Below are 20,468 nucleotides of genomic sequence, written 5' to 3'. Positions count from 1 at the left end.
CATATGTAACCGATGTGAAATGGCTAACTAGTTAGCGGTGTTGTGCGCTAATAGCATATCAATCAGTGACATCACTCGCTTTGAGACCTTGAAGTAGTGGTTCCCCTTGCTCTGCAAGGGCCGCGGCTTTTGTGGAGCGATGGGTAACGATGCTTCGTGGGTGTCAGTTGTTGATGTGTGCAGAGGGTCCCTGGTTCGCAGCGAGGGAACGGACTAAAGTTATACTGTTACATTGATGCTGTAGAAGGTGCTTCGAACATTGTTTTAGAGAATGCAGCAGTACGTCCAACCAGCCTCACAACCGCAGACCACGTGTAACCACGCCAGCCCAGGACCTCAACATCTGGCTTCTTCACCTGCAGGATCGTATGAGGGGGGTGTGGAGGGGTTGCTGAGGAGTATTTCTGTCTGTAATAATAGCCCTTCTGTGGGGAAAAACCCATGGTCGCATTCCTGCCCAGTCATGTGAAATCCATAGATCAGGGCCGAATTAATTTATTTAAATTGACTGATTTCCTTATATGAACTGCATTCAGTAAAATCTTTGAAAATGTTGCAATTATATTTTTGTTCAGTAGCCTATTACACTGTTTTCAGTAACAATGCACAAACAAAACAAAGAGCATGAGACAACAATTTACCATCCTACTGTAGGTTCTGTGATGTTTGTACATACATCATTGGGGAGTATACAGGTAACACATCCAAAAAGAGAATTTAGGTCAGAACATCTATGACCAATGATTTGAGAGTGAAATATTGTAAAAGTATTTTATTCAATATTTTTTTTCAAGGCTGGGAAGTCAATGTGGAGATGTCTAAGTCCATTTTAGGGGCATGAATCTATATGAAAAATGTTGGCATTTATCCTAAACAATTTTTGGTTTCCAAAACTCGCCCGTACAATCAGTTTCCATTCCAATATATCTACAATTCAACTATCTTCCAAAAAAAAAAGAACGTCAGCCCTTCAGCATTATCCTTTGTAGATTGAAAAGAAAACAGTTTATATTCAAGACTGCAGTCCTTTAAAGTGTCCCATGAAGAATTTGTACAGTCTGTACTTCGGCATCAGGATGTCAGCATATTTCATTGAAACTCTGCATCAGTCCCATTCACATAAAAAAAAGAAAGAGTGAAAAAGAAAAATTAATGGCTGTAAAACCAAGAACCGGAAGAGAGAATCCCTGGAAATCAAATGCCAGCTTTCCACGTCAACCCGATGAGAGGTAGGGTAAGAAAATATTGAGCCCGGACAGAGAAAGAGCGGGGGGGGGGACTGGGGTGGATAAGGGACTCCAAAAATGTTTTGGTTGTTAGGACATCAGTCCACTGCTGTTGAATGGGCAGACTGTTAGTCCAGGTGGGCTGAAAGAGAAGCGGCATTCTGGGCAGGACTGGCCAAAAGGTTGATTTGCTGGCTGACAGAGGAGGAGAAAGTTCTCAAGGATAATTAGTGCAGAAAAAAAAGCTGTTGACTATAAAGAGAAAGACTAGGACTTCTTGGAGTCCTGTGTGTTGCGTTTCTTGAGGTCACTCAGGTCAACTGGTGTGAAAGCTGCGAGAAAGGATCAAAAATAACATTACTACTCTGTCTTTTTGACAAATCTAGTAAATAGCCTGTTTAAATGACAAACATACTCAGATCCATCAAGTCACTTACAATTTAAGTTGGGATTTGGGTTCTTTTCCACATACTCCTGTGGTCCACGGTCTTTGCGTTCGCTGCTCTGTGGTGACCGGATGTCTCTGAGCACACACTGCCAGGCTGTAAAGAAGCATACACATGCCAGCTTTCAACCATCTCCTTACATACCACATTCCATCCAAATGGCTCACCTGAGCTCAGTGGTACAGGGGCTCTGTATGGAGCTTTGGATCATGTTGATGGCCTACTCAGGTGGGAGACGTTAAGGGCTAGTCTTAGTAAGAGATCGGCCTTATGAGACAGACTCACTGTCGTGGATGAAGCGCACATTCTCTTCATGCGCTGGAGTGAAAAGCTCCCCACTGTTCGTAGGAGACCGAGGGCTGGAAGTCCGCTTGTAGTTGTTCACCATCCTGGGAGCAGATGAGCTGTAAAGCAGCAAAGATACAAATAAAAAACAAACAGCAAGAAAGAATGAAAAAAACAGGACAGGCTAGAAAATAGAACATACGTTTTTCTGGCATGCATGCAGTATACCTGATTCTACAAGATACAGCTTGATATACAGTTACCACACAACACAACCATAACAGGTAAACAACTCTCTTCCAACCTCATTCTGTGTGCAGTCTGTCTCTTGCTCCTTTCTAATGAATAGTTGGGGGGGGGGGGGCTTGAGAGAATATGAAACTTCTTTATCCTCTGTTGGATAGCTAGTGGTGGAAACAAGGCGTGACATGATTCATTCTAAATAAAGACACCAATCACAAACAATAGATGAATGTTGACATTTGAAAGCTAGCTAGCTAAAACAGACTACAAAATACAGTTACTTAACTATACAGCCAGAAAGCCACATTGGATGCAACACTATCGGCATTAGCTTGCTTATTGATGTTACTTATGCTTCAATGTTTACATGTTTGTATGACACTTCACGTTACACAAGCGAGCTAGCTAACGTTAGCTAAGACAGCTAACAATAAATTATACTAGACAACCCATATTGACCAGTGACTCGTAAAATATAAAGCACCTACCTTGCTAACTAACGTTACCCAATATCGTATATTTTAAATTAACATTTTTGTTGGTTAGAAATTAGCTTGCGGTTGAAGTAGTGGGTGACAGATAAAGGATAACGTTAGCTAACTAGCAAGCTAACGTCAGCTTATTCGGTACCATAACGTTAGCTATCTAGCGAATGTTTGCTACACGTTAACATCTAATATTATTAGCTAAGCCATTTAACTTTATCTAGCTGAATATATCCAGACAATAGTACAAATTAAATGTTTCCAACAGCAGTGTCATATTAATTAATAACGCTATAGCCATCTTGAAATAATCCGAAAATTACCAAGATGTAAACTATGTTTACAAACCTGTTTTTAGATTCGGCTTCCTTTCCCTTTCTTTACTCAGCCAACAAGATGTAACTAGCGTTAGCGAGCTAGGCCTCCCATCGGCTAAAACGGTTGCCAATGCCAACCAATCATTTCTGGGCAAGTAATTTCAAACGGAAGTCAACAAAACTTAATAGGTTTGTTGGTTTAAAATAATGCTAAAATCCCAAAGGAATGCTTCTATGAATGCCTTCTCCCCAACATTTACCCTCTCTGCTCGGATCTTTTTAGTACTTGTTTAAATAAAACAGACCATGGACCAGCTTGCGAAGAAGTTAGAAAAAGCATTGGCTAAAAATACCCTTACCTGAGATTATAGACCCGAACAAAATGCACCCTAGCAATTAAAAACATAATGCACCATAGTTATTTAAAATATCACAAAGCCCTAGTCAGACCATTACTGTTCCAGCTGGCTTATAGGCGTTATTAGGTAGGTAATGTTAAGTGTAGCACAGATCATTTTCGGCCAACTTGAAGATGCTTCCTCAGTTCCCGACTTGGAAGAACGAATTTCTTCTAAATGTCCATGTGTAGTTGCAGGGGGGTTCGTTTGAATTTAGAAATTGCTCCAATATTATGTTAAATACTAAATACTTTTTTGGGGGCTCCATTAAGTAATCAAAAAAGTGTGTACACCACCATCTTGTCTGTTTAAAATATTTTCTCATTGATTGAGAAAAGTGTGTTGCTTTCTTCTTCGTGTAGTTTTCCGGCAGACTATAGAAGACACTTTGTTGGGTATTGCTGCCTTTCACAGTTTGGAAAGTGCATTGCACATTTGTTCACAATAAAAGGAAACTAAACCGCCATGTAACCCTATATTACCCCTGTAGTGGCCTACTACTCAAATTACATTTTATTTGTCACATGCTTCGTAGACCAACAGTGAAATGCTTACTTATAGGTCCTTTTCCAACAATGAAGAGTTAACGATAACAAGTTTAAAATAGTATGGCTATATAGAGCCCCACACTATTTCCCTGTTTGACCGCTAGGTTTTATGGGTATTATGACACCTCCACTGTGGGGCTTCTAAACAGTGTTGCCAACTTCGCGACGTTGTCGCTATATGTAGCAAGTATTCAGACCCCTCTAGCGACATATTTTTTAAAAAACGACTAGCGACAAATCTAGAGACTTGGCTTACATTCAGGGCGGGATGTAAATGTAAAAAAAGTGTTTTTTAAAATAAATAAATCAAATTTAAACTAAGTAACTCCGCCAGAGTGTCTCTTTTGCCAGTCCCAAGCCAGAATAAAGAAGGAGGGTTGGAATTGTGACATTAAAAAAAAACAGAATCGACAGAAGAAAGTTCATTTGTAGTTCTAAACATATTTAGTTTTTTTACTCACCTTTTGTCTCTCCCACGACTTTATTCCTCTCTCCTACAGCATCCATCACAATTACATGCACATGTCCAATTATGCAAATTAGTCGATAACATCATTTAGCAACTTTTAGGACAGCCAATAGCTGGCAACACTGAAAGGGTGTACCAGTACCTAGTAGATGTGTAAGGATATGAGGTAGCTACAGTTTAAGTCGGATGTTTACATACACCATACATGCTGGCCAGACCATACGCGTCGCGTGCACGAACGTCGCAAAATACATTTAGAAATCCATGTTATTCAATTATTGCACCCACACTGCTCAAGAGCGTTTGCATTGCCAAGGGCTAAAATATAAGTCATTCCTATTTCTGATGCAGGTCACGCTGCAAGTCCTGCCTCTCCCATCTCCTCATTGGTTTATAGAAGCAGGTACCCAAGTTCCATCTCCTCATTGGTTATACCCACGTGGGTGATTGTAAGACTAAATATTTTGCAGGTTGTCGTGGTAATACTATGAAAGTTTAGATGCCAATCACCATATAAGTTCAAAGATGAAAAAGCTTGGAAGGAGGAGAGATGACTAGAAACGATTCGGTTGGCCGTTTTATGTGTGGATTAATTGTCGGAGTAGAGGACCTTGTGCATTTCTGGCAAAATAACAACTCAATGTTTATATCCCAGGACAAATTAGCTAGCAACAGCAATCTAGCTAAATAGGACAAATAAGCTAGCAAGTGCAAGCTAACTAGCTAAATTGCCATACATGTTTAATGCTTTTCGACCTGTCCCAAAATTAATGTCATTGGTTCAGAGTTTGTTTTGATATTTTAACCTGTGTGTCGTGATCGCGTTTGGTGTAGGGGGACAAAATAAATGTATGCACGATAGCGCACGATGGAGCACTCGCGCAGCCGGTTTGGGTTCCGTGTTAGCCAAATACATTTAAACTCACTTTTTCACAATTCCTGACATTTAATCCTAGTAAAAATGCAGTGTCTTGGGCCAGTTAAGATCACCACTTTATTTTAAGAATGTGAAATGTCAGAATAATAGTAGAGATAAGGATTTATTTCAGCTTTTATTTCTTACATCACATTCCCAGTGGGTCAGAAGATAGCATACATCAACTAGTATTTGGCTACCTGAAACATTTGTTTCAGGTAGCCTTCCAAAAGCTTTCCACAATAAGTTGGGCAAATTTTGGCCCATTCATCCTGACAGAGCTGGTGTAACTGAGTCAGGTTTTTAGGCCTCCTTGCTCACGCACGCTTTTTCAATTCTGCCCACAAATTTTCTATGCGATTGAGGTCAGGTCTTTGTGATGGCCACTCCAGTACCTTGACTTTGTTGTCCGTAAGCCATTTTGCCACAACTCTGGAAGTATGCTTGGGGTCAATGTCCATTTGGAAGCCCCATTTGTGACCACGCTTGAACTTCCTGACTAATGTCTTGAGATGTTGCTTCAATATATATCCACATCATTTCCCCGCCTCATGATGCCATCTATTTTGTGAAGTGCACGAGTCCCTCCTGCAGCAAAGCACCCCCACAACATGATGCTGCCAACCCCGTGCTTCACGGTTGGGATGTTGTTCTTCAGCTTGCAAGCCTCCCCCTTTTTCCTCCAGACATAACGATGGTCATTATGGCCAAACAGTTCTATTTTTGTTTCATCAAATCAAATCAAATTTATTTATATAGCCCTTCGTACATCAGCTGATATCTCAAAGTGCTGTACAGAAACCCAGCCTAAAACCCCACACAGCAAGCAATGCAGGTGTAGAAGCACGGTGGCTAGGAAAAACTCCCTAGAAAGGCCAAAACCTAGGAAGAAACCTAGAGAGGAACCAGGCTATGTGGGGTGGCCAGTCCTCTTCTGGCTGTGCCCGGTGGAGATTATAACAGAACATGGCCAAGATGTTCAAATGTTCATAAATGACCAGCATGACCAGAGGACATTTCTCAAAAAGTACGATCTTTGTCCCCATTTGCAGTTGCAAACCGTAGTCTGGCTTTTTTATAGCGGTTTTGGAGCAGTGGCTTCTTCCTTGCTGAGCAGCCTTTCAGGTTATATCGATATAGGACTCGTTTTACTGTGGATATAGATACTTTTGTACCTGTTTCCTCCAGCATCTTCACAGGGTTCTTTGCTGTTGTTCTGGGATTGATTTGCACTTTTCGCACCAAAGTACATTAATCTCTAGGAGACAGAACGCGTCTCCTTCCTGCATAGGAGGCTGGTTCATAATAATGTCAGAAATTGAGAAAATGGAATGGCATCCAACATATGGAAACTATGTGTTTCATGTATTTCATACTATTCGTCTGATTCCGCTTCAACCATTACCACGAGACCGTCCTCCCCAATTGAGGTACGACCAACCTCTTGTGGTTTGTGGTAAGTGTGAAAGCGAGTGTATGGCGTCAGTATGCATGTGTGTGCATGTTGTGTGTGTGCGTATGTAGTGTCTGTGTGTTGGGGTGTCAGTGTGAGTGTGTGTGTAAAGTCTGTGCAAGAGAGTTAGTGCAAAAAAGGATCAATGCAGGTAGTCAAGGTAATCATTTGATTAGCTATTTAGCAGTCGTTTAGAAGTCTTGTGGCTTGGGGGTAGAAGATGTTCATGGTTGGTTCCAGACTTGGTGCATTGGTACCGCTTGTCAGCTTGGGTGGCTGGAGAGTTTGAAAATTGTTGGTGCCTTCTTCTGACACCGCCTCATATGACAGGAAGCTCTCAGCCCCAGTGATGTACTGGGCTGTACGCACTACCCCCTGTAACGCCTTGCGGTCGGATGCCAAGCAATTGTCATACCAAGCGTTGATGCAGCCAGTCAAGGTGATCTCAATGGTGCAGCTGTCAAACTTTTTAAAGATCTGAGGGCCCATGCCAAATATATTTTCAGCCTCCTGAGAGGGAAGAGGCGTTGTCTTGCCCTCTTCACGACTGTGTTGGTGTATTTGGACCATGATAGATATTGAGTGTTGTGGACACCGAGGAACTTGAAGCTCTCAATCCGCTCCACTACAGCCCCATCGATGTGAATGGGGGCATGCTCGGCTCGGCCCTCCGTTTCTTGTAGTCCATGATCAGCTCCTTTTTCTTACTGATGTTGAGGGAGAGGTTCTTGTCCTTGTCCTTGGCCTCCCTATAGGCTCCCTATCATCATCGTCGGTGATCAGGCCTACCACTATCGTGTCATCTGCAGTCGTGGGTGAACAGGGAGTACAGGGACTAAGCACGCACCCCTGAGGGCCCCCCGTGTTGAGGGTCAGCGTGGCGGATGTGTTGTTGCCTACCCTCACCATCTGGGGACAGCCTGTCAGGAAGTCCAGGATTCAGTTGCAGAGGGAGGTGTTCAGTACTAGGGACATTAGCTTAGTGATGAGCTTCAAGGGCTTTATGGTGTTGAACGCTGAACAGCATTCTCACATTGGTGTTCCTTTTGTCCAAGTGGGAAAGGGCAGTGTGGAGTGCTATAGAATTGCATCATCTATGGATCTGTTGGGGCGGTATGCGAAATGCAGTGGGTCCACAGTTTCTGGGAGGATGGTGTTGATGTGAGCTATGACCAGCCTTCCAAAGCATTTCATGGCTACAGTTGTGAGTGCTACGGGGCGATAGTCATTTAAACAGGTTATCTTGGCGTTCTTGGGCACAGGGACTATGGTGGTCTGCTTGAAACATGTAGGTATTACAGATTGGGTTAGGGAGAGGTTGAAAATGTCAGTGAAGACACTTGTCACCTGGTCAGCGCATGCTCTGAGTACGCATCATGGTAATCCGTCTGGCCCTGTGAATTTTAACCTGTTTAAAGGTCTTACTCACATCAGCTATGGGGAGCGGGATCCCACAGTCATCCGGAACAGCTGGTGGTCTCATGCATGTTTCAGTGTTGCTTGCCTCAAAGCGAGCATAGAATATATTTAGCTCGTCGAGTAGGCTCGTGTCAATGGACAGCTCGCACCTAGGTTTGTCTTTGTAATCCGTGATAGTTTGCAAGCCCTGCCACATCTGCCAAGCATCAGAGCTGCTGTAGTAGGATTCGATCGTAGTCCTTTATTGACGCGTTGCCTGTTTGATGGTTTGTCGGAGAGCATACGGGTTAGTGCGCCACTCCTTAAAAGCGCCAGGTCTGGAATTTAGCTCAGTGCGGATGTTGTCTGTAATCCATGGCTTCTAGTTGGGATATGTACGTACGCAAGCCCTGCCACATACGACTAGCGTCAGAGCCGGTGTAGTAGAATTCAATCTTAGTTTTTTATTGATGCTTTGTCTGTTTGATGGTTTGTCGGAGGGCATCCTGGTTATGGTCCCACTCCTTGAAAGTGGCAGCTCTAGCCTTTAGCTCAGTGCGTATGTTGCCTGTAATTCATGGCCTCTGGTTGGGATATGTACGTACGGTTACTGTGGGGACGACGTCATCGATGCACTTATTAACCACTAGGCTAACCACTAGAGTAGCCTAGGGTTAGAGCGTTGGACTAGTAACCGGAAGGTTGCAAGTTCAAATCCCCGAGCTGACAAGGTACAAATCTGTCGTTCTGCCCCTGAACAGGCAGTTAACCCACTGTTCCTAGGCCGTCATTGAAAATAAGAATTTGTTCTTAACTGACTTGCCTAGTTAAATAAAGGTAAAAAAAAAAAAAATTAAGCTGTTTACTGATGTGGTAAAACACCACAATGCCATGAATCCAATAACATATTCCAGTCAGGTGATGTCAATTTGTTTGCCCTCTAGTTGCACTGGTGACATGCTGGTAGAAATGAAGTAAAACAGATTTCAGTTTTCCTGCATTAAAATCATAGCCAGTAGGAGCGCTGCCTCTGGATGAGCTATTTCTTGTTGGCTTATGGTCCTATATTGCTCGTTGAGTGCGTTCTTAGTGCCAGCATCGGTTTGTTGTAGTAAATAGAAATACTCACAGGGATCCTCTCATGCTCCCTCATACTTTGCCCATCAACCTCTACTTTCCTTACTGTCTCAGCATATGACACTTTATGCACTGCTCTCACCCTGGAAACTTCAATCTGTCTCACTTGCACAGGACATTTATGATCCCCAGCAACATGGCCACCCCCACAATTGAAATACTCCCCCAGCCCACTCCCATATGTACACTTCTCACATTTAGGAATCTCCCTCCTACATACTGCTGCAACATGACCATAAACCTGGCACCTGAAACACCATAGTGGGTTCGGAACAAAAGCTCTCACCCGGAAAATGTATATACCCTAGCATGACTTTATCCGGCAAACACTCTAGTCTGCGCCGCACTAAACAACATATGTCACAAACACCGGGGACCCCCAACTTCAGTTGATTCACTCAACCCCACCCCAGCTATCACTCCTGTCAGCTGCGGTCTGCTCCGGAGATCAGTCCCCAGACTAGAAATGCGCAACGACCTTTCCCTCTGAGCAGCAGACACACAAAAAAATCAACACATGTCCATCTCTGGATACTTTGACCGAATTGACAGAACCCCACTCCTTCACCCAGCCTGATACCACAAACGGATTGGCTAAAAGGCATGGATCCACTTTCTCCATGAATTGTACTCCCACTGAGCCAGAGTCATCTCATGCATTTTCCTGATCATTGCGGTGAGGCTTGGAAGTCTTCACTTCACCTGATGATCCGTTGACTGCTCAGGATCTTCAGGTGCGTAACATGCATTTTTCTCTCCTGTACTTGACCCAAAGGAGAAAGTACTCAGCTTGTATTTCACCGTCAGTTCAGGTTTGCACCTCGCACCCTTCTTTCTGCCTCGCTTCTTCTCGCCATCCATCCTCTTGCTCGCCCAGTCCTCCGACAAAGGTGTGTTACCGTGTGGTTTCCAGCAGAGTAGACAGCTGTGTTGTGTATTGCTGCCTTTCGCAGGTCGGAGTGCAGATTGCACATTTTGGTCACAAACAAAAAAGGGAAAAGGGAATGGGAAAATCTTAAATTGCACCACCATCTAAACCTGCACATCTATACACTATCCCCCAAAATCCACCACCCCATCCGACTACTTTGACCCTAAACGAAATAAATGTTTTCTCGTTGGAAGAAACATGATGGAATTTTGTCATTAAAATTGTATGCTTGTATTATTATATACCTGTGTAATTGCATCATTCAAGTCATGACTGTGTCCCGAAGTTGATGGGTTTATTTGGTCCCCTCGCCACTTTTGAAGTCACACTTGAAATTTTATCAGTAACACGTAAAATTGAGGGCTCTACAAATGAGTTAGTTGGTAGGGGCGAGGGCTTGGTTTGGGATTCACCGTACGACTTGAGGGTCGTTCAAGTGAAACTTCCAAGTCAGAACTCCACACTTCAGAGATCTCTGACAGCATGTGAATGCCACAGTAAGTCTAAACATAAACCTCAGGTTGATATGAAATGACTATTCAAAAAACGTAAAAACATTATTTTAATGAAATGATGTAAATTAGCAGCTCGTTACCCTTTTCCTCTAGGTGATCCTTATCATGGCCTATAATAGGCTACATAGATTTTTCCATCAAGGGTCAATCAGTGAGATAGAAAAGAGTTGCGTCCCCACCAATTAATTTAATCAATATTTATAAAAAGCACCTTTATTTATGAAAATATTTTGTAAAAAAATAAGACTTTCATTGGTGAAATTCATTAGATTAGTTGAAATGGGCAGAATACACTGTTAGCTATTTCAGAAAATAACAACTGCCAAGCATAATAGGAAAAATGCCAATACAGCAGCACCAGTGCATGTATGACATAGTAGCTATTTTCCAATGATCTCTGGCCTACCAAATGAAATGTAATTTTTGATGTGAATTGCTATTAACGCCCTCTCTCTGCTCAGCAGAGATGATACACACAACTTTTCCCAAGCCATAAACACACAGGCTAAGTGCAGAGAACAATGTAAAATACAGTCTGTACTCTATCTGTATTTTGGAAGCAGTGAGTTGAAAATAGTCTCTGCCCATATGCAGGAACTATCCTTAATGCTGCGTAGTTTTGTGGAAAATTCAAGCAATGGACAGATTTTTATAAGATTGATCACAGAATTGGGCTGGATGATCTCATTGGGTAATCAGAATGAAGGCACCCTATTGATTCATTACACAGACTAAATAACTGTTTACTGTGGTGTGTCACACTGTATTTTTTGGTATGTGGTGCTAAATGATCTGGGAAACTGAAAGCTGCTGGTGCTATGAACAGCCTGAGATGCTGTTTGTGACAACTAAAGTGACAAGACTGGTTTGCATGTTTTTGTGGAAAAGCACCAAACAAAAAGTAGCCAACTTTTTTAAAGCAAAGAATGAAAAAGATACAAAAAATAATAACCTTTACAAAGCATTGTCCACCTTGATATACAAAACCGCTCCAAAAAGCATTGTGAGTCACAATTATGCATTTAGCAAAGAATAGGCTACAAGTGCTCTGTAGCAGGAAAAGTGGGCTGGTCCCTTGTCCCAGACTTTCTCCTTCTCTCTGGCTGGGCTTTTCCATTCCAAGAAGCTAGTCTCAGGACCAGGGTACACTATCCATCTGTCCACATCATGCTCCTTCAGGTCCTGTTCTGTAGGTGGCCAGTGAGTTACACAGAGCCTGCCTCAAATAGATTGACCAGCTCCTTACAGTCTGGGTCAATGAGGTCCACTGGCTTCTCCCCGTTCTCGTTCTCTGCAAATGCACTGGCACCAAGAGAGAGCAGGTAGCTAAGGAGGGACAAAATACAGTGTTGTTCAGCACAAGTCACATTCAAGGCATCTTCATTGTCTATATTCACACTGGCTATGAAATGCTGCATGTCTGGTTCAATCAGGTCACCGAGGTCAGTATGGTTATTTCTCAAAGAAGCAGCAATGCTGCATGATAGATAAATTGAATGTTGTGTTTTGTGGTCTCCGTACTGTAGGGAAATATTTCTGTGGACGTTTGTGTTTCATTTGTACACCAACCTGGCGATTTCGGGGAAGCCATCACTGCAGGCCATGTGCAGCGGCGTCCAGCCTTCCTCATCTCTCTGGTGGACATCAGCTCCATATTTCACCAGCAGCTTCACGCAATCCAGGTTCCCTGTGAGTACGGCCTCATGGAGTGCTGCCATACCTGTACACAGAGCACCATACATGGGCACAGTCAGAAGAGGGCTCAGCTGCACTGTACATACCCTTACACTGCTTTTCTGTCATTTCAACCTCTGCTTTTAACTTCAGAACTTTTCTGAACTTTCTCTATGCATTTGTCAAACAATTATTTCAAGCTTTTATACTTTTACTGGTTTAGAATATACATAAATATTTGAGACCCTTTAACCTCTCAGTAGTTTTATATTTGTCAACACAATATCACTCCGAAAAAGAAGCTGTTGTAGTTAGTGACTATATTTTCATGCAGACAGTTGTAGGTGCCATTGCCTGCTGTGGTAACTCCTGTCAATCTCTCAACACTTTCCCCTGTCTTTATGTATTTGTAGATTCACTCACCAGATGGGAACAGGGTATGCAGACGTACTTTCTTCGCTCTCATAAAGCGTCCAATCTGCTCCATCTCACCATGTCGGACAAGGTCCTGGAAGATAATGTCATTGGAGAAGTGTACAGCCCGGACTGGCTTGAGTGGTAGAGGTGCAGGAGTCTGCTGTGCAGGTATGTGTGCTGTGTGACGTGCAGCAGCACTGTAGCGTGTTCCTTTGCTGTACGAAGGGGTGTAACTGGAACTGGTTTTGTGTGTAGGTGTGTAAAGTGATGGGGTGTAGCTTGTGGGGGTGTAGTGAGTTGAGCTGTACTTTGTTGGGGTATATGAAGTGGGTGTGTATTTGGTGGGGGTGTAGTGCGTAGGTGTGTAATTGGTGGGGGTGTAGTGCGTAGGTGTGTAATTGCTGGGAGTGTAGTGCGTAGGTGTGTAATTGCTGGGGGTGTAGTGTGTTGGTGTGTACGTCATTGGTGTGTACTGACTATATCGCGTGGTGTACGATGACACTGGTAGCTGGTAGCTATACTTCATCCCTGCGGTCAACACGGTTCTTCCTCCCCCTATGCGCTCAGCCCAGGAGGAGGGGTGGGAGAAATCCAAGAAAACTTTGCAATCCAGTCAGGGGAAACAATTTCCTTTGTCCTTTTCACGCTTATCGTCCTTGACTTCTTTCTGATCCTTGAGTTTCCAACCAGAGTAGCACCGCTACTCTCTCTGCAGAGTACCAAAACTTTCCCAAAGTCAATTCTCACTGGCCAAACTTCCTCTTTTTATGTCTTTCTTTCCTTCTGGTTCTCTGGATTTCTCCCTCGTGCTTCCTGTCTTGTTTCTCCCGTCCTTTTGTATGTCACTACAGTTTCCTCTGGCTTTGTACAGGCTGGTGGTCTGATGGAGCCGGTGGGAGAGGGTCCCTATATACACTCTGGAGGGCTATTTTGGTGCCCCTCATCCCTCATATCGAGTGACTTTAGCTTGGAACGGAGTGGTCTCTGCCAGGCCAGGCTCCTCCCACTATGCGATCACATGACCCCTGACACTGCCTCCACCCCTATCCCCATAGCACAAACACATTGGGGTCTTTATTGAGCTTGCCCAACATGTCTAATACCACATCACATCAAAATGTCCATGATCAACATCAGCAGAGGAACAAACTGTCATTAACAGTTGAGGGAAATGAAATGTTTACAGTTCAGTGCAAATGTGTTTTATGGCCCCTGGGTTCAGGTCAGGCAGCCTTTTTTGGAATTTCACAAGGGACAGCACTGACACATGGTCATGGTGGTCAACAGTGTGAGAGTCACATGTCGAGTCACATGGCTTATATATGATTTTCAGAATTAGTGACATTTTGTTTTTGTTGCTTTGGAAAGGTTCAAGAACTCTCGCCTCAAAACAACAAAAACCTGAATACTTGAACTATTTCAACAGAGGTAATGTACGAGAATTTAGGACACGTTATTTGACATTAAGAAAATAGCAGACAAACAAGGTCTTCAAAAGTTATTTTATTTGCAATGAAAGGATAACATACTTTTTGGTTGCTTGAACAACTACTGTATCTATTCTTATTGTGACAGGTCTTGAAACTTTGGGAGGATCAATATTTTGACTGTAGCATCTCTGCTATTAGAGCAAACAGTAACCCCATCACATGGTTGACATCTGATCTACACTCATTTGCCTGGACCCATTGGACCAATAGTAACTTGCCATACAGGACGTTCAGGAACCACTGGGCCAATAGTATCTAGCCATTCAGGGAGTTCAGTGCAGGAGCGCAGTCTTGGCCAACAGTTGTGTCATAGGGACATAAATCTATGCTGCGAAATGTAACCCATTTCTCTAGATGGCATTAAAAGATCAGATGGTTTTGGTGTAAAAAAGAAGGCCCTTTACAGTGCAGTGATCTTTCAATCTGTGTGACCTTCAATCATATTGGACAATCTGATTAGCTCAAATCCCAAAGCAATGTTTTGAAATGTAGTAAAGTTGGTACTGTCGTTACTCCATTTTCATGTCATATGATTTTGTGAGTTGGAAGTTGTGCGTGTGAACCGTGACAGCTGGGACATTGTGCCAGTGCCAGCTGTTCTCATCAGACAGGCAGGAACTTCTAAGAGTGGCAGAGCTGGTTCAAGCTGGATTTCAAAGGCTTTGGACTTGGACATTTCACAGGAGCTGCTCCATGCTAGCCAACGAAAATAGCATGGCTACCATCCCACTGGTTTTCTCTTACCAAGGTCTCGCAGGGTAGACTTACTGTGCCCTAAGGGGCAACCTTTATGGTTGACTAGAATCCACAACATAGGCTTCATTTTACTATCAGGCCTGGCTTGAGAAGCAGTGCATTATACTGTAATGTACATCCTGTTATGTGTGTCCTCCATCTGTCATTAGGTACAATTCCACTATAAGGATCCACTGGCTCACTTATCATCAAGATGTTAAGGCTTATGTTATATCACATCATGGCAAATTGTATTACAAAGAGAGAGGAGATATAAGCTTGTTGCAAAACCATCCTTCTTCTAGAACTGTTGATTGTAATTAGGGGTATAATAGGCTTGTGTATTCAGTTACAAATACATTAAGTTGCATACACCCATTAACTCCATCCATTACCTAACTGGAGGGGCCCTTTAAACTCATTATGATTATCCACATTTGTCACGACCGTTGTCTTGAAAATGACCTGACCAAGGTGCAGTGTGTTGAGCGTACATTTGTCTTTATTATGAAATGTCGCCAACAAAACAACAAACAACAAACACAACGTTTACTAGGGCTACACAGGCCACTAACAAAGACAACTACCCACAAAATACAAAAGGAAAAAAGGCTAAGTATGATTCCCAATCAGAGACAACGATAGACAGCTGTCCCTGATTGAGAACCATACCCGGCCAAAACATAGAAACACAGAACATAGAGTTTCCCACCCGAGTCACACCCTGACCAACCAAACATAGAGAATAAAAAGATCTCTACTGTCAGGGCGTGACAACGTTGGGATTGGAACTGTATGGGTGACTTTACCTTCGGATTAGAACTGACCCCGGCCCTGAACATAAACCTTTTTTAGCCCTGCACTGTCTCCACCCAGCGCAGCTGACCATTCTGCACAGAGGAGCTGGTGGAAAAGTCTTAGAGCTCATGTCTAGACAAATTTAGGTGAGAGTCATTTATAACCGCAGCTCGGGGAAGAGACTTTATGCACTGATTATCGAGTTCACCAGTCTCTCATAAAGACGTGTGGTGAGAGGGTGGTGGAGTTCCATGAACTATGGTGCTACCCCTTCCCAAAGCCCCTACCCACCCAAGACCGAGAAGGGCCTCATTTGGTGGGAGTTGTTTGTTTGTTGTCCTCTTGCATCACCCTTGGGTACATGCCAAAAGGATTGCTCACGTATCTGTAGGGGTTGAATCACCCTCCACTCAGTGTGCTATAGATAGATACAGGCCCACCTCCCGCATGCCTTATAGGGCACATACAGTATTGCATACTGTCAATTACCACCAAGCAGTTCCATGTTAAAAGCTTCCTGGTGTGTGAATCGCTGTAGTGTTTCAAGTTAGTAATCACAATAATCACTATAGCAGTAGCGTATGTGGTGAGTGGGTCTGTGCATGGTGATGAGTGTAAGTGTGTGGTGTCAGTTGTGAGTGTGGGTGCATGTGTGTGTGTATGCTTGTGTGAGAAGAGTGTCAGTGTGTGCCTTAGTGTATGCCTGTAGGCGTGTGTGCCTTAGTGGGTAGACACAAACATAGGCACACACACACACACACACACACACACACACACACACACACACACACACACACACACACACACACACACACACGATAACAGCAGCTAATGAGGATCCATAATAAATACCTGTGGATGAGCATAGAGTCCGTGCAGGTAGTACAGTGGTAGCTGTCTATTGAAAGGTCTTATGGCTTGGGGAAAGAACCTGTCTCTGAGCCTTTTGGTCCGAGACCCGATGCTTCGGTACCGCCTGCCGGACGGGAGCAGAGAGAACAGTCCATGAGAAAAGAGAGAACAGTCCATGTTTTCCAATTGCAGCTGTGTCATGACTTATGTAAACAGTGCATTCGGAAAGTATTCAGACCCCTTGACTTGTTCCACATTTTGTTACGTTACTGCCTTATTCTATAATGGATCAACAAAATTCCTCATCAATCTACACACAATACCCCATAATGACAATTTATTTATTTTTGCCCAAAAAATGTATAATAAAAATATTAAAAATGATATTTACATAAGTATTTAGACCCTTTACTCAGTACTTTGTTGAAGCACTTTTGGCAGCGATTACAGCCTCAAGTCTTCTTGGGTATGACGCTACAGACTTCGAACACCAGTATTTGGGGAGTTTCTCTCATTCATCTCTGCTGATCCTCTCAAGCTCTGTCAGGTTGGATGGGGAGCGTCGCTGCACAACAATTTTTAGGCCTCTCCAGAGATGTTCAATTGGGTTCAATTCCGGGCTCTGGCTGGGCCACTCAAGGACATTCAGAGACTTGTCCCGAAGCCACTCCTGAGTTGTCTTGGCTGTGTGCTTAGGGTCGTTGTCCTATTGGAAGGTGAACCTTCACCCAAGTCTGAGGTCCTGAAAGCTCTGGAGCAGGTTTTCATCAATGATCTCTCTGTACTTTGTTCCGTTTATCCCTCCAATGATCCTTACTAATCTCCCAGTCCCTGCTACTGAAAAACATCCCCACAGCATGCTTCACCGTAGGGATGGCGCCAGGTTTCCTACAGAAGTGATGCTTGATATTTAGGCCAAAGAGTTCAACCTTGGTTTCATAAGACCAGAGAATCTTGTTTCTCATGGTCTGAGAGTCTTTAAGTGCCTTTTGGCAAACTCCAACCAGTCATGCAGCCTTATGTGCCTTTTACTGAGGAGTGGCTTCAGAGATGGTTGTACTTCTGGAAGGTTCTCCCATCTCCACAGAGGAACTCTGGAGCTCTGTCAGGGTGACCATCGGGTTCTTGGTCACCTCCCTGATCAATGCCCTTCTCCCCATCTCTAGGAAGAGGCCGGTTCTAGGAAGACTCTTGGTAGTTCCACATTTCTGGTCGGAGGGAGAATTATTATTTTTTTTAATCAATTTTAGAATAATGCTGTAACGTAATAAAATGTGGAAAAAGTCAAGCGGTCTGAATACTTTCCAAATGCACTGTATAGTTTAAGATCTATGTTATAAATTATCTGGCAATGCACATTTTCCTTCTATAAATAAGCGGTTGAAACAGTCAGGTTTCTGTACCCACAGCAAAGTATTAGGATCCTTATAACGACAGACCTTCAATAACAGACCAAAGGTTTAGGACACAGCCGAGGACAGACAGAGGCATCGTGATGTTAACAACCTGTCAAATAGGCTTATCATGTTGACCGGACAGCTATGGAATCCAAAACACTTTGATGTTGACTTTCATCAAGCTGGTGGCTGGACAGTTGGTAACTCACTCTCTAAATATGTTCAAGGTGAGATGAAACCATAGAAACAAGAACAGTGAAACAACCAATGTCAGCAAAGATTTCACAAGTATTCATGGAATATTGGCTATTCCTGGATCAACACTGGAGTCCCCTGCTGCACTCCATTGTATGATTGACGTACACATTATTTTCAGGATCATCCTTAGATATGAGGATACATACAGAGAGAGAAAAACATTAGGAACACCTGCTCACTTACCAGGTGAGTCCAGGTGAAAGCTATGATCCCTTATTGATCCACTTCAGTCAGTGTAGATGAAAGGGAGGAGACCGGTTAAGTATTTTTCAACCTTGAGACAATTGAGACATTGTGTATGTATGCCATTCAAATGGTGAATGGGAAAGACAAAAGATTTAAGTGCCTTTGAACGGGTATGGCAGTAGGTGCCAAGCACACCAGTTTGAGTGTGTCAAGAACTTCAGCGCTGCTGGGTTTTTCACCCACAACAGTTTCCTGTGTGTCAATAATGGTCCACCACTCAAAGGACATCCAGCCAACTTGGGAAGTATTGGAGTTAACATGGGCCATCTTCCCTGTGGAACGCTTTCGACACCTTGTAGAGTCCTTGCCCCAACAAATTGAGGCTGTTCTGAGGGAAAAAGGGTGTTCTAATGTTTTGTACACTCAGTGCATATTCTGAGCTTTGATTAATCTCCTAACAGATTTTGAGCAGGACTAGGGCATGGGGCTGTCTGCAAAATGCATACCTATTGCCAAGTTGGCAGACAGCATTCTTGTACTGATGATGGGGTGCCAGGTACCGCGTGCTTCCTGTGCATGGCGTGATGAGCCTCTTCTCAGAAGAGCCTGGCCTGCTCCGGTCACAGTGAGCCCCATTGGTGGTAGCACTATGCTCTCATCAGGGGGGCAGAGACAGGGAGCAGACTGACACACCTGGATTACTGGACAGTGAACACTGTGGGACTGGATCTCAGTCTGGATCCTCCAGGCCCAGTGGGAGATACACGCTCGGGCCGGCTAGATCCAGTTACGGCACGTGTGGTTAGGCCAGAATAGGAAGCCTACATCTAAATCAGGAGCCAGTAATCCTCAGTCCTTGCACAGGGAGTCTCCACCATGCCAGCTGCAGTCACCAGTAACAGTGGCAGAAGGGTGAGACTGAATCGACAGCAGACATGAGGTCATTTATAGTAGGGAAGTTTGCATGTTAGAAAAAGTGATGAGAAAGCATGTCCATGACTTCTCGATTTTCCCCCAACAACTGGTTGAGCCACACATTTAGGGCCCTGAATATATCCCCCTAGAGTTGGTTGACGCATCGGTGCATCAATCTAAGTGACATTTAAACAAAATCCCCATAAAAATCAGTTAGTTTCAGCTAGATATTTCAGTTTTCCATTGGATGCGTCTCAATCTACCGCATCTGCCGATGTGGCACTTCCCCATCTGAGGTGAAAGGTGGCAGAGCTAGATTGGTCTTCTCACGAAAACGTCTGTAGCATCCCAACTGATACTACAAACTAGTATGACCACTCTATGGAAATGTCTCACGAGCCTCTCACGACCACTATGGGGTTCTCCGTTTTGTTCTACGACACCCACAAGTGTCAGGGGACTCGTCTCAAGTCAGTACCGTCGATGTGTCAACTTCAGTTTTTAGCGTCTGATCCGTTTTGGCTACAAAGTGTCACAGGACTCGTCTGAAGGTAACCGGTACCAGTTGTAAACATTAATGGAAGTATGGAGGTGGTTTTGTGCCTACTCAAAAAATGGGGTTAAATATGTGTAAAAAATATATACAGTACCAGTCAAACGTTTGGACACACCTACTCATTCAAGGGTTTTTCTTATTTAAAAAAAATAATTTCTACATTGTAGAACAATAGTGAAGACATCAAATCTATGAAATAACAGATATGGCATCGTGTATTAAGCAAAAAAGTGTTAAACAAATCAAAATATATTTTAGATTTTAGATTCTGTAGCCACCCTTTGCCTTGATGAAAGCTTTGCACACTCTTTGGCATTCTCTCAACCTGCTTCACCTGGAATGCTTTTCCAACCGTCTTGAAGGAGTTTCCACATATGCTGAGCACTTGTTGGCTGCTTTTCCTTCACTCTGCGGTCCAGCTCA

At 43.5% G+C, this 20,468-nt stretch overlaps 2 protein-coding genes across 2 annotated transcripts; both read right to left on the bottom strand.

Moving 5' to 3' along the window:
• Positions 1-757: 757 nt before the first annotated feature.
• On the bottom strand, positions 758-2,255 carry LOC115110697 (mapk-regulated corepressor-interacting protein 1). Its single transcript, XM_029636557.2, is given in 4 exon segments — positions 758-1,558; positions 1,664-1,768; positions 1,958-2,107; positions 2,110-2,255. Coding segments are annotated over 4 exon segments (387 nt in total). The 5' UTR covers positions 2,177-2,255; the 3' UTR covers positions 758-1,493.
• A 9,411-nt stretch (positions 2,256-11,666) lies between these two features.
• On the bottom strand, positions 11,667-13,777 carry LOC115110686 (protein phosphatase 1 regulatory subunit 27-like). The gene is made up of 3 exons (XM_029636533.2): positions 12,865-13,777; positions 12,337-12,487; positions 11,667-12,093 (listed from the first exon to the last, which is right to left on the bottom strand). The coding sequence occupies exons 1-3, from the start codon at positions 13,382-13,384 to the stop codon at positions 11,973-11,975; spliced, it is 792 nt and encodes a 263-aa protein (XP_029492393.1). The 5' UTR covers positions 13,385-13,777; the 3' UTR covers positions 11,667-11,972.
• Between the last annotated feature and the right edge of the window lie 6,691 nt (positions 13,778-20,468).

The sequence above is a fragment of the Oncorhynchus nerka genome, linkage group LG26, assembly GCF_034236695.1.
Source record: "Oncorhynchus nerka isolate Pitt River linkage group LG26, Oner_Uvic_2.0, whole genome shotgun sequence".
Classification (NCBI taxonomy): Eukaryota; Metazoa; Chordata; class Actinopteri; order Salmoniformes; family Salmonidae; genus Oncorhynchus; species Oncorhynchus nerka.
Note: the sequence above shows the minus strand (reverse complement) of the source record. Positions and strands in the feature narration are given on the sequence as shown.

What these genes read in the sequence shown, in the direction of transcription:
- LOC115110686 (XM_029636533.2), bottom strand. Translation starts at nt 13,384, where the DNA reads ATGAAGTATAGCTACCAGCTACCAGTGTCATCGTACACCACGCGATAT. An exon ending in GCATACCCTGTTCCCATCTG is followed by an intron (nt 12,488 to 12,864) that starts GTGAGTGAATCT and finishes CTCTGTGTACAG; the next exon opens with GTATGGCAGCACTCCATGAG. An exon ending in GGCTTCCCCGAAATCGCCAG is followed by an intron (nt 12,094 to 12,336) that starts GTTGGTGTACAA and finishes GTCCCTCCTTAG; the next exon opens with CTACCTGCTCTCTCTTGGTG.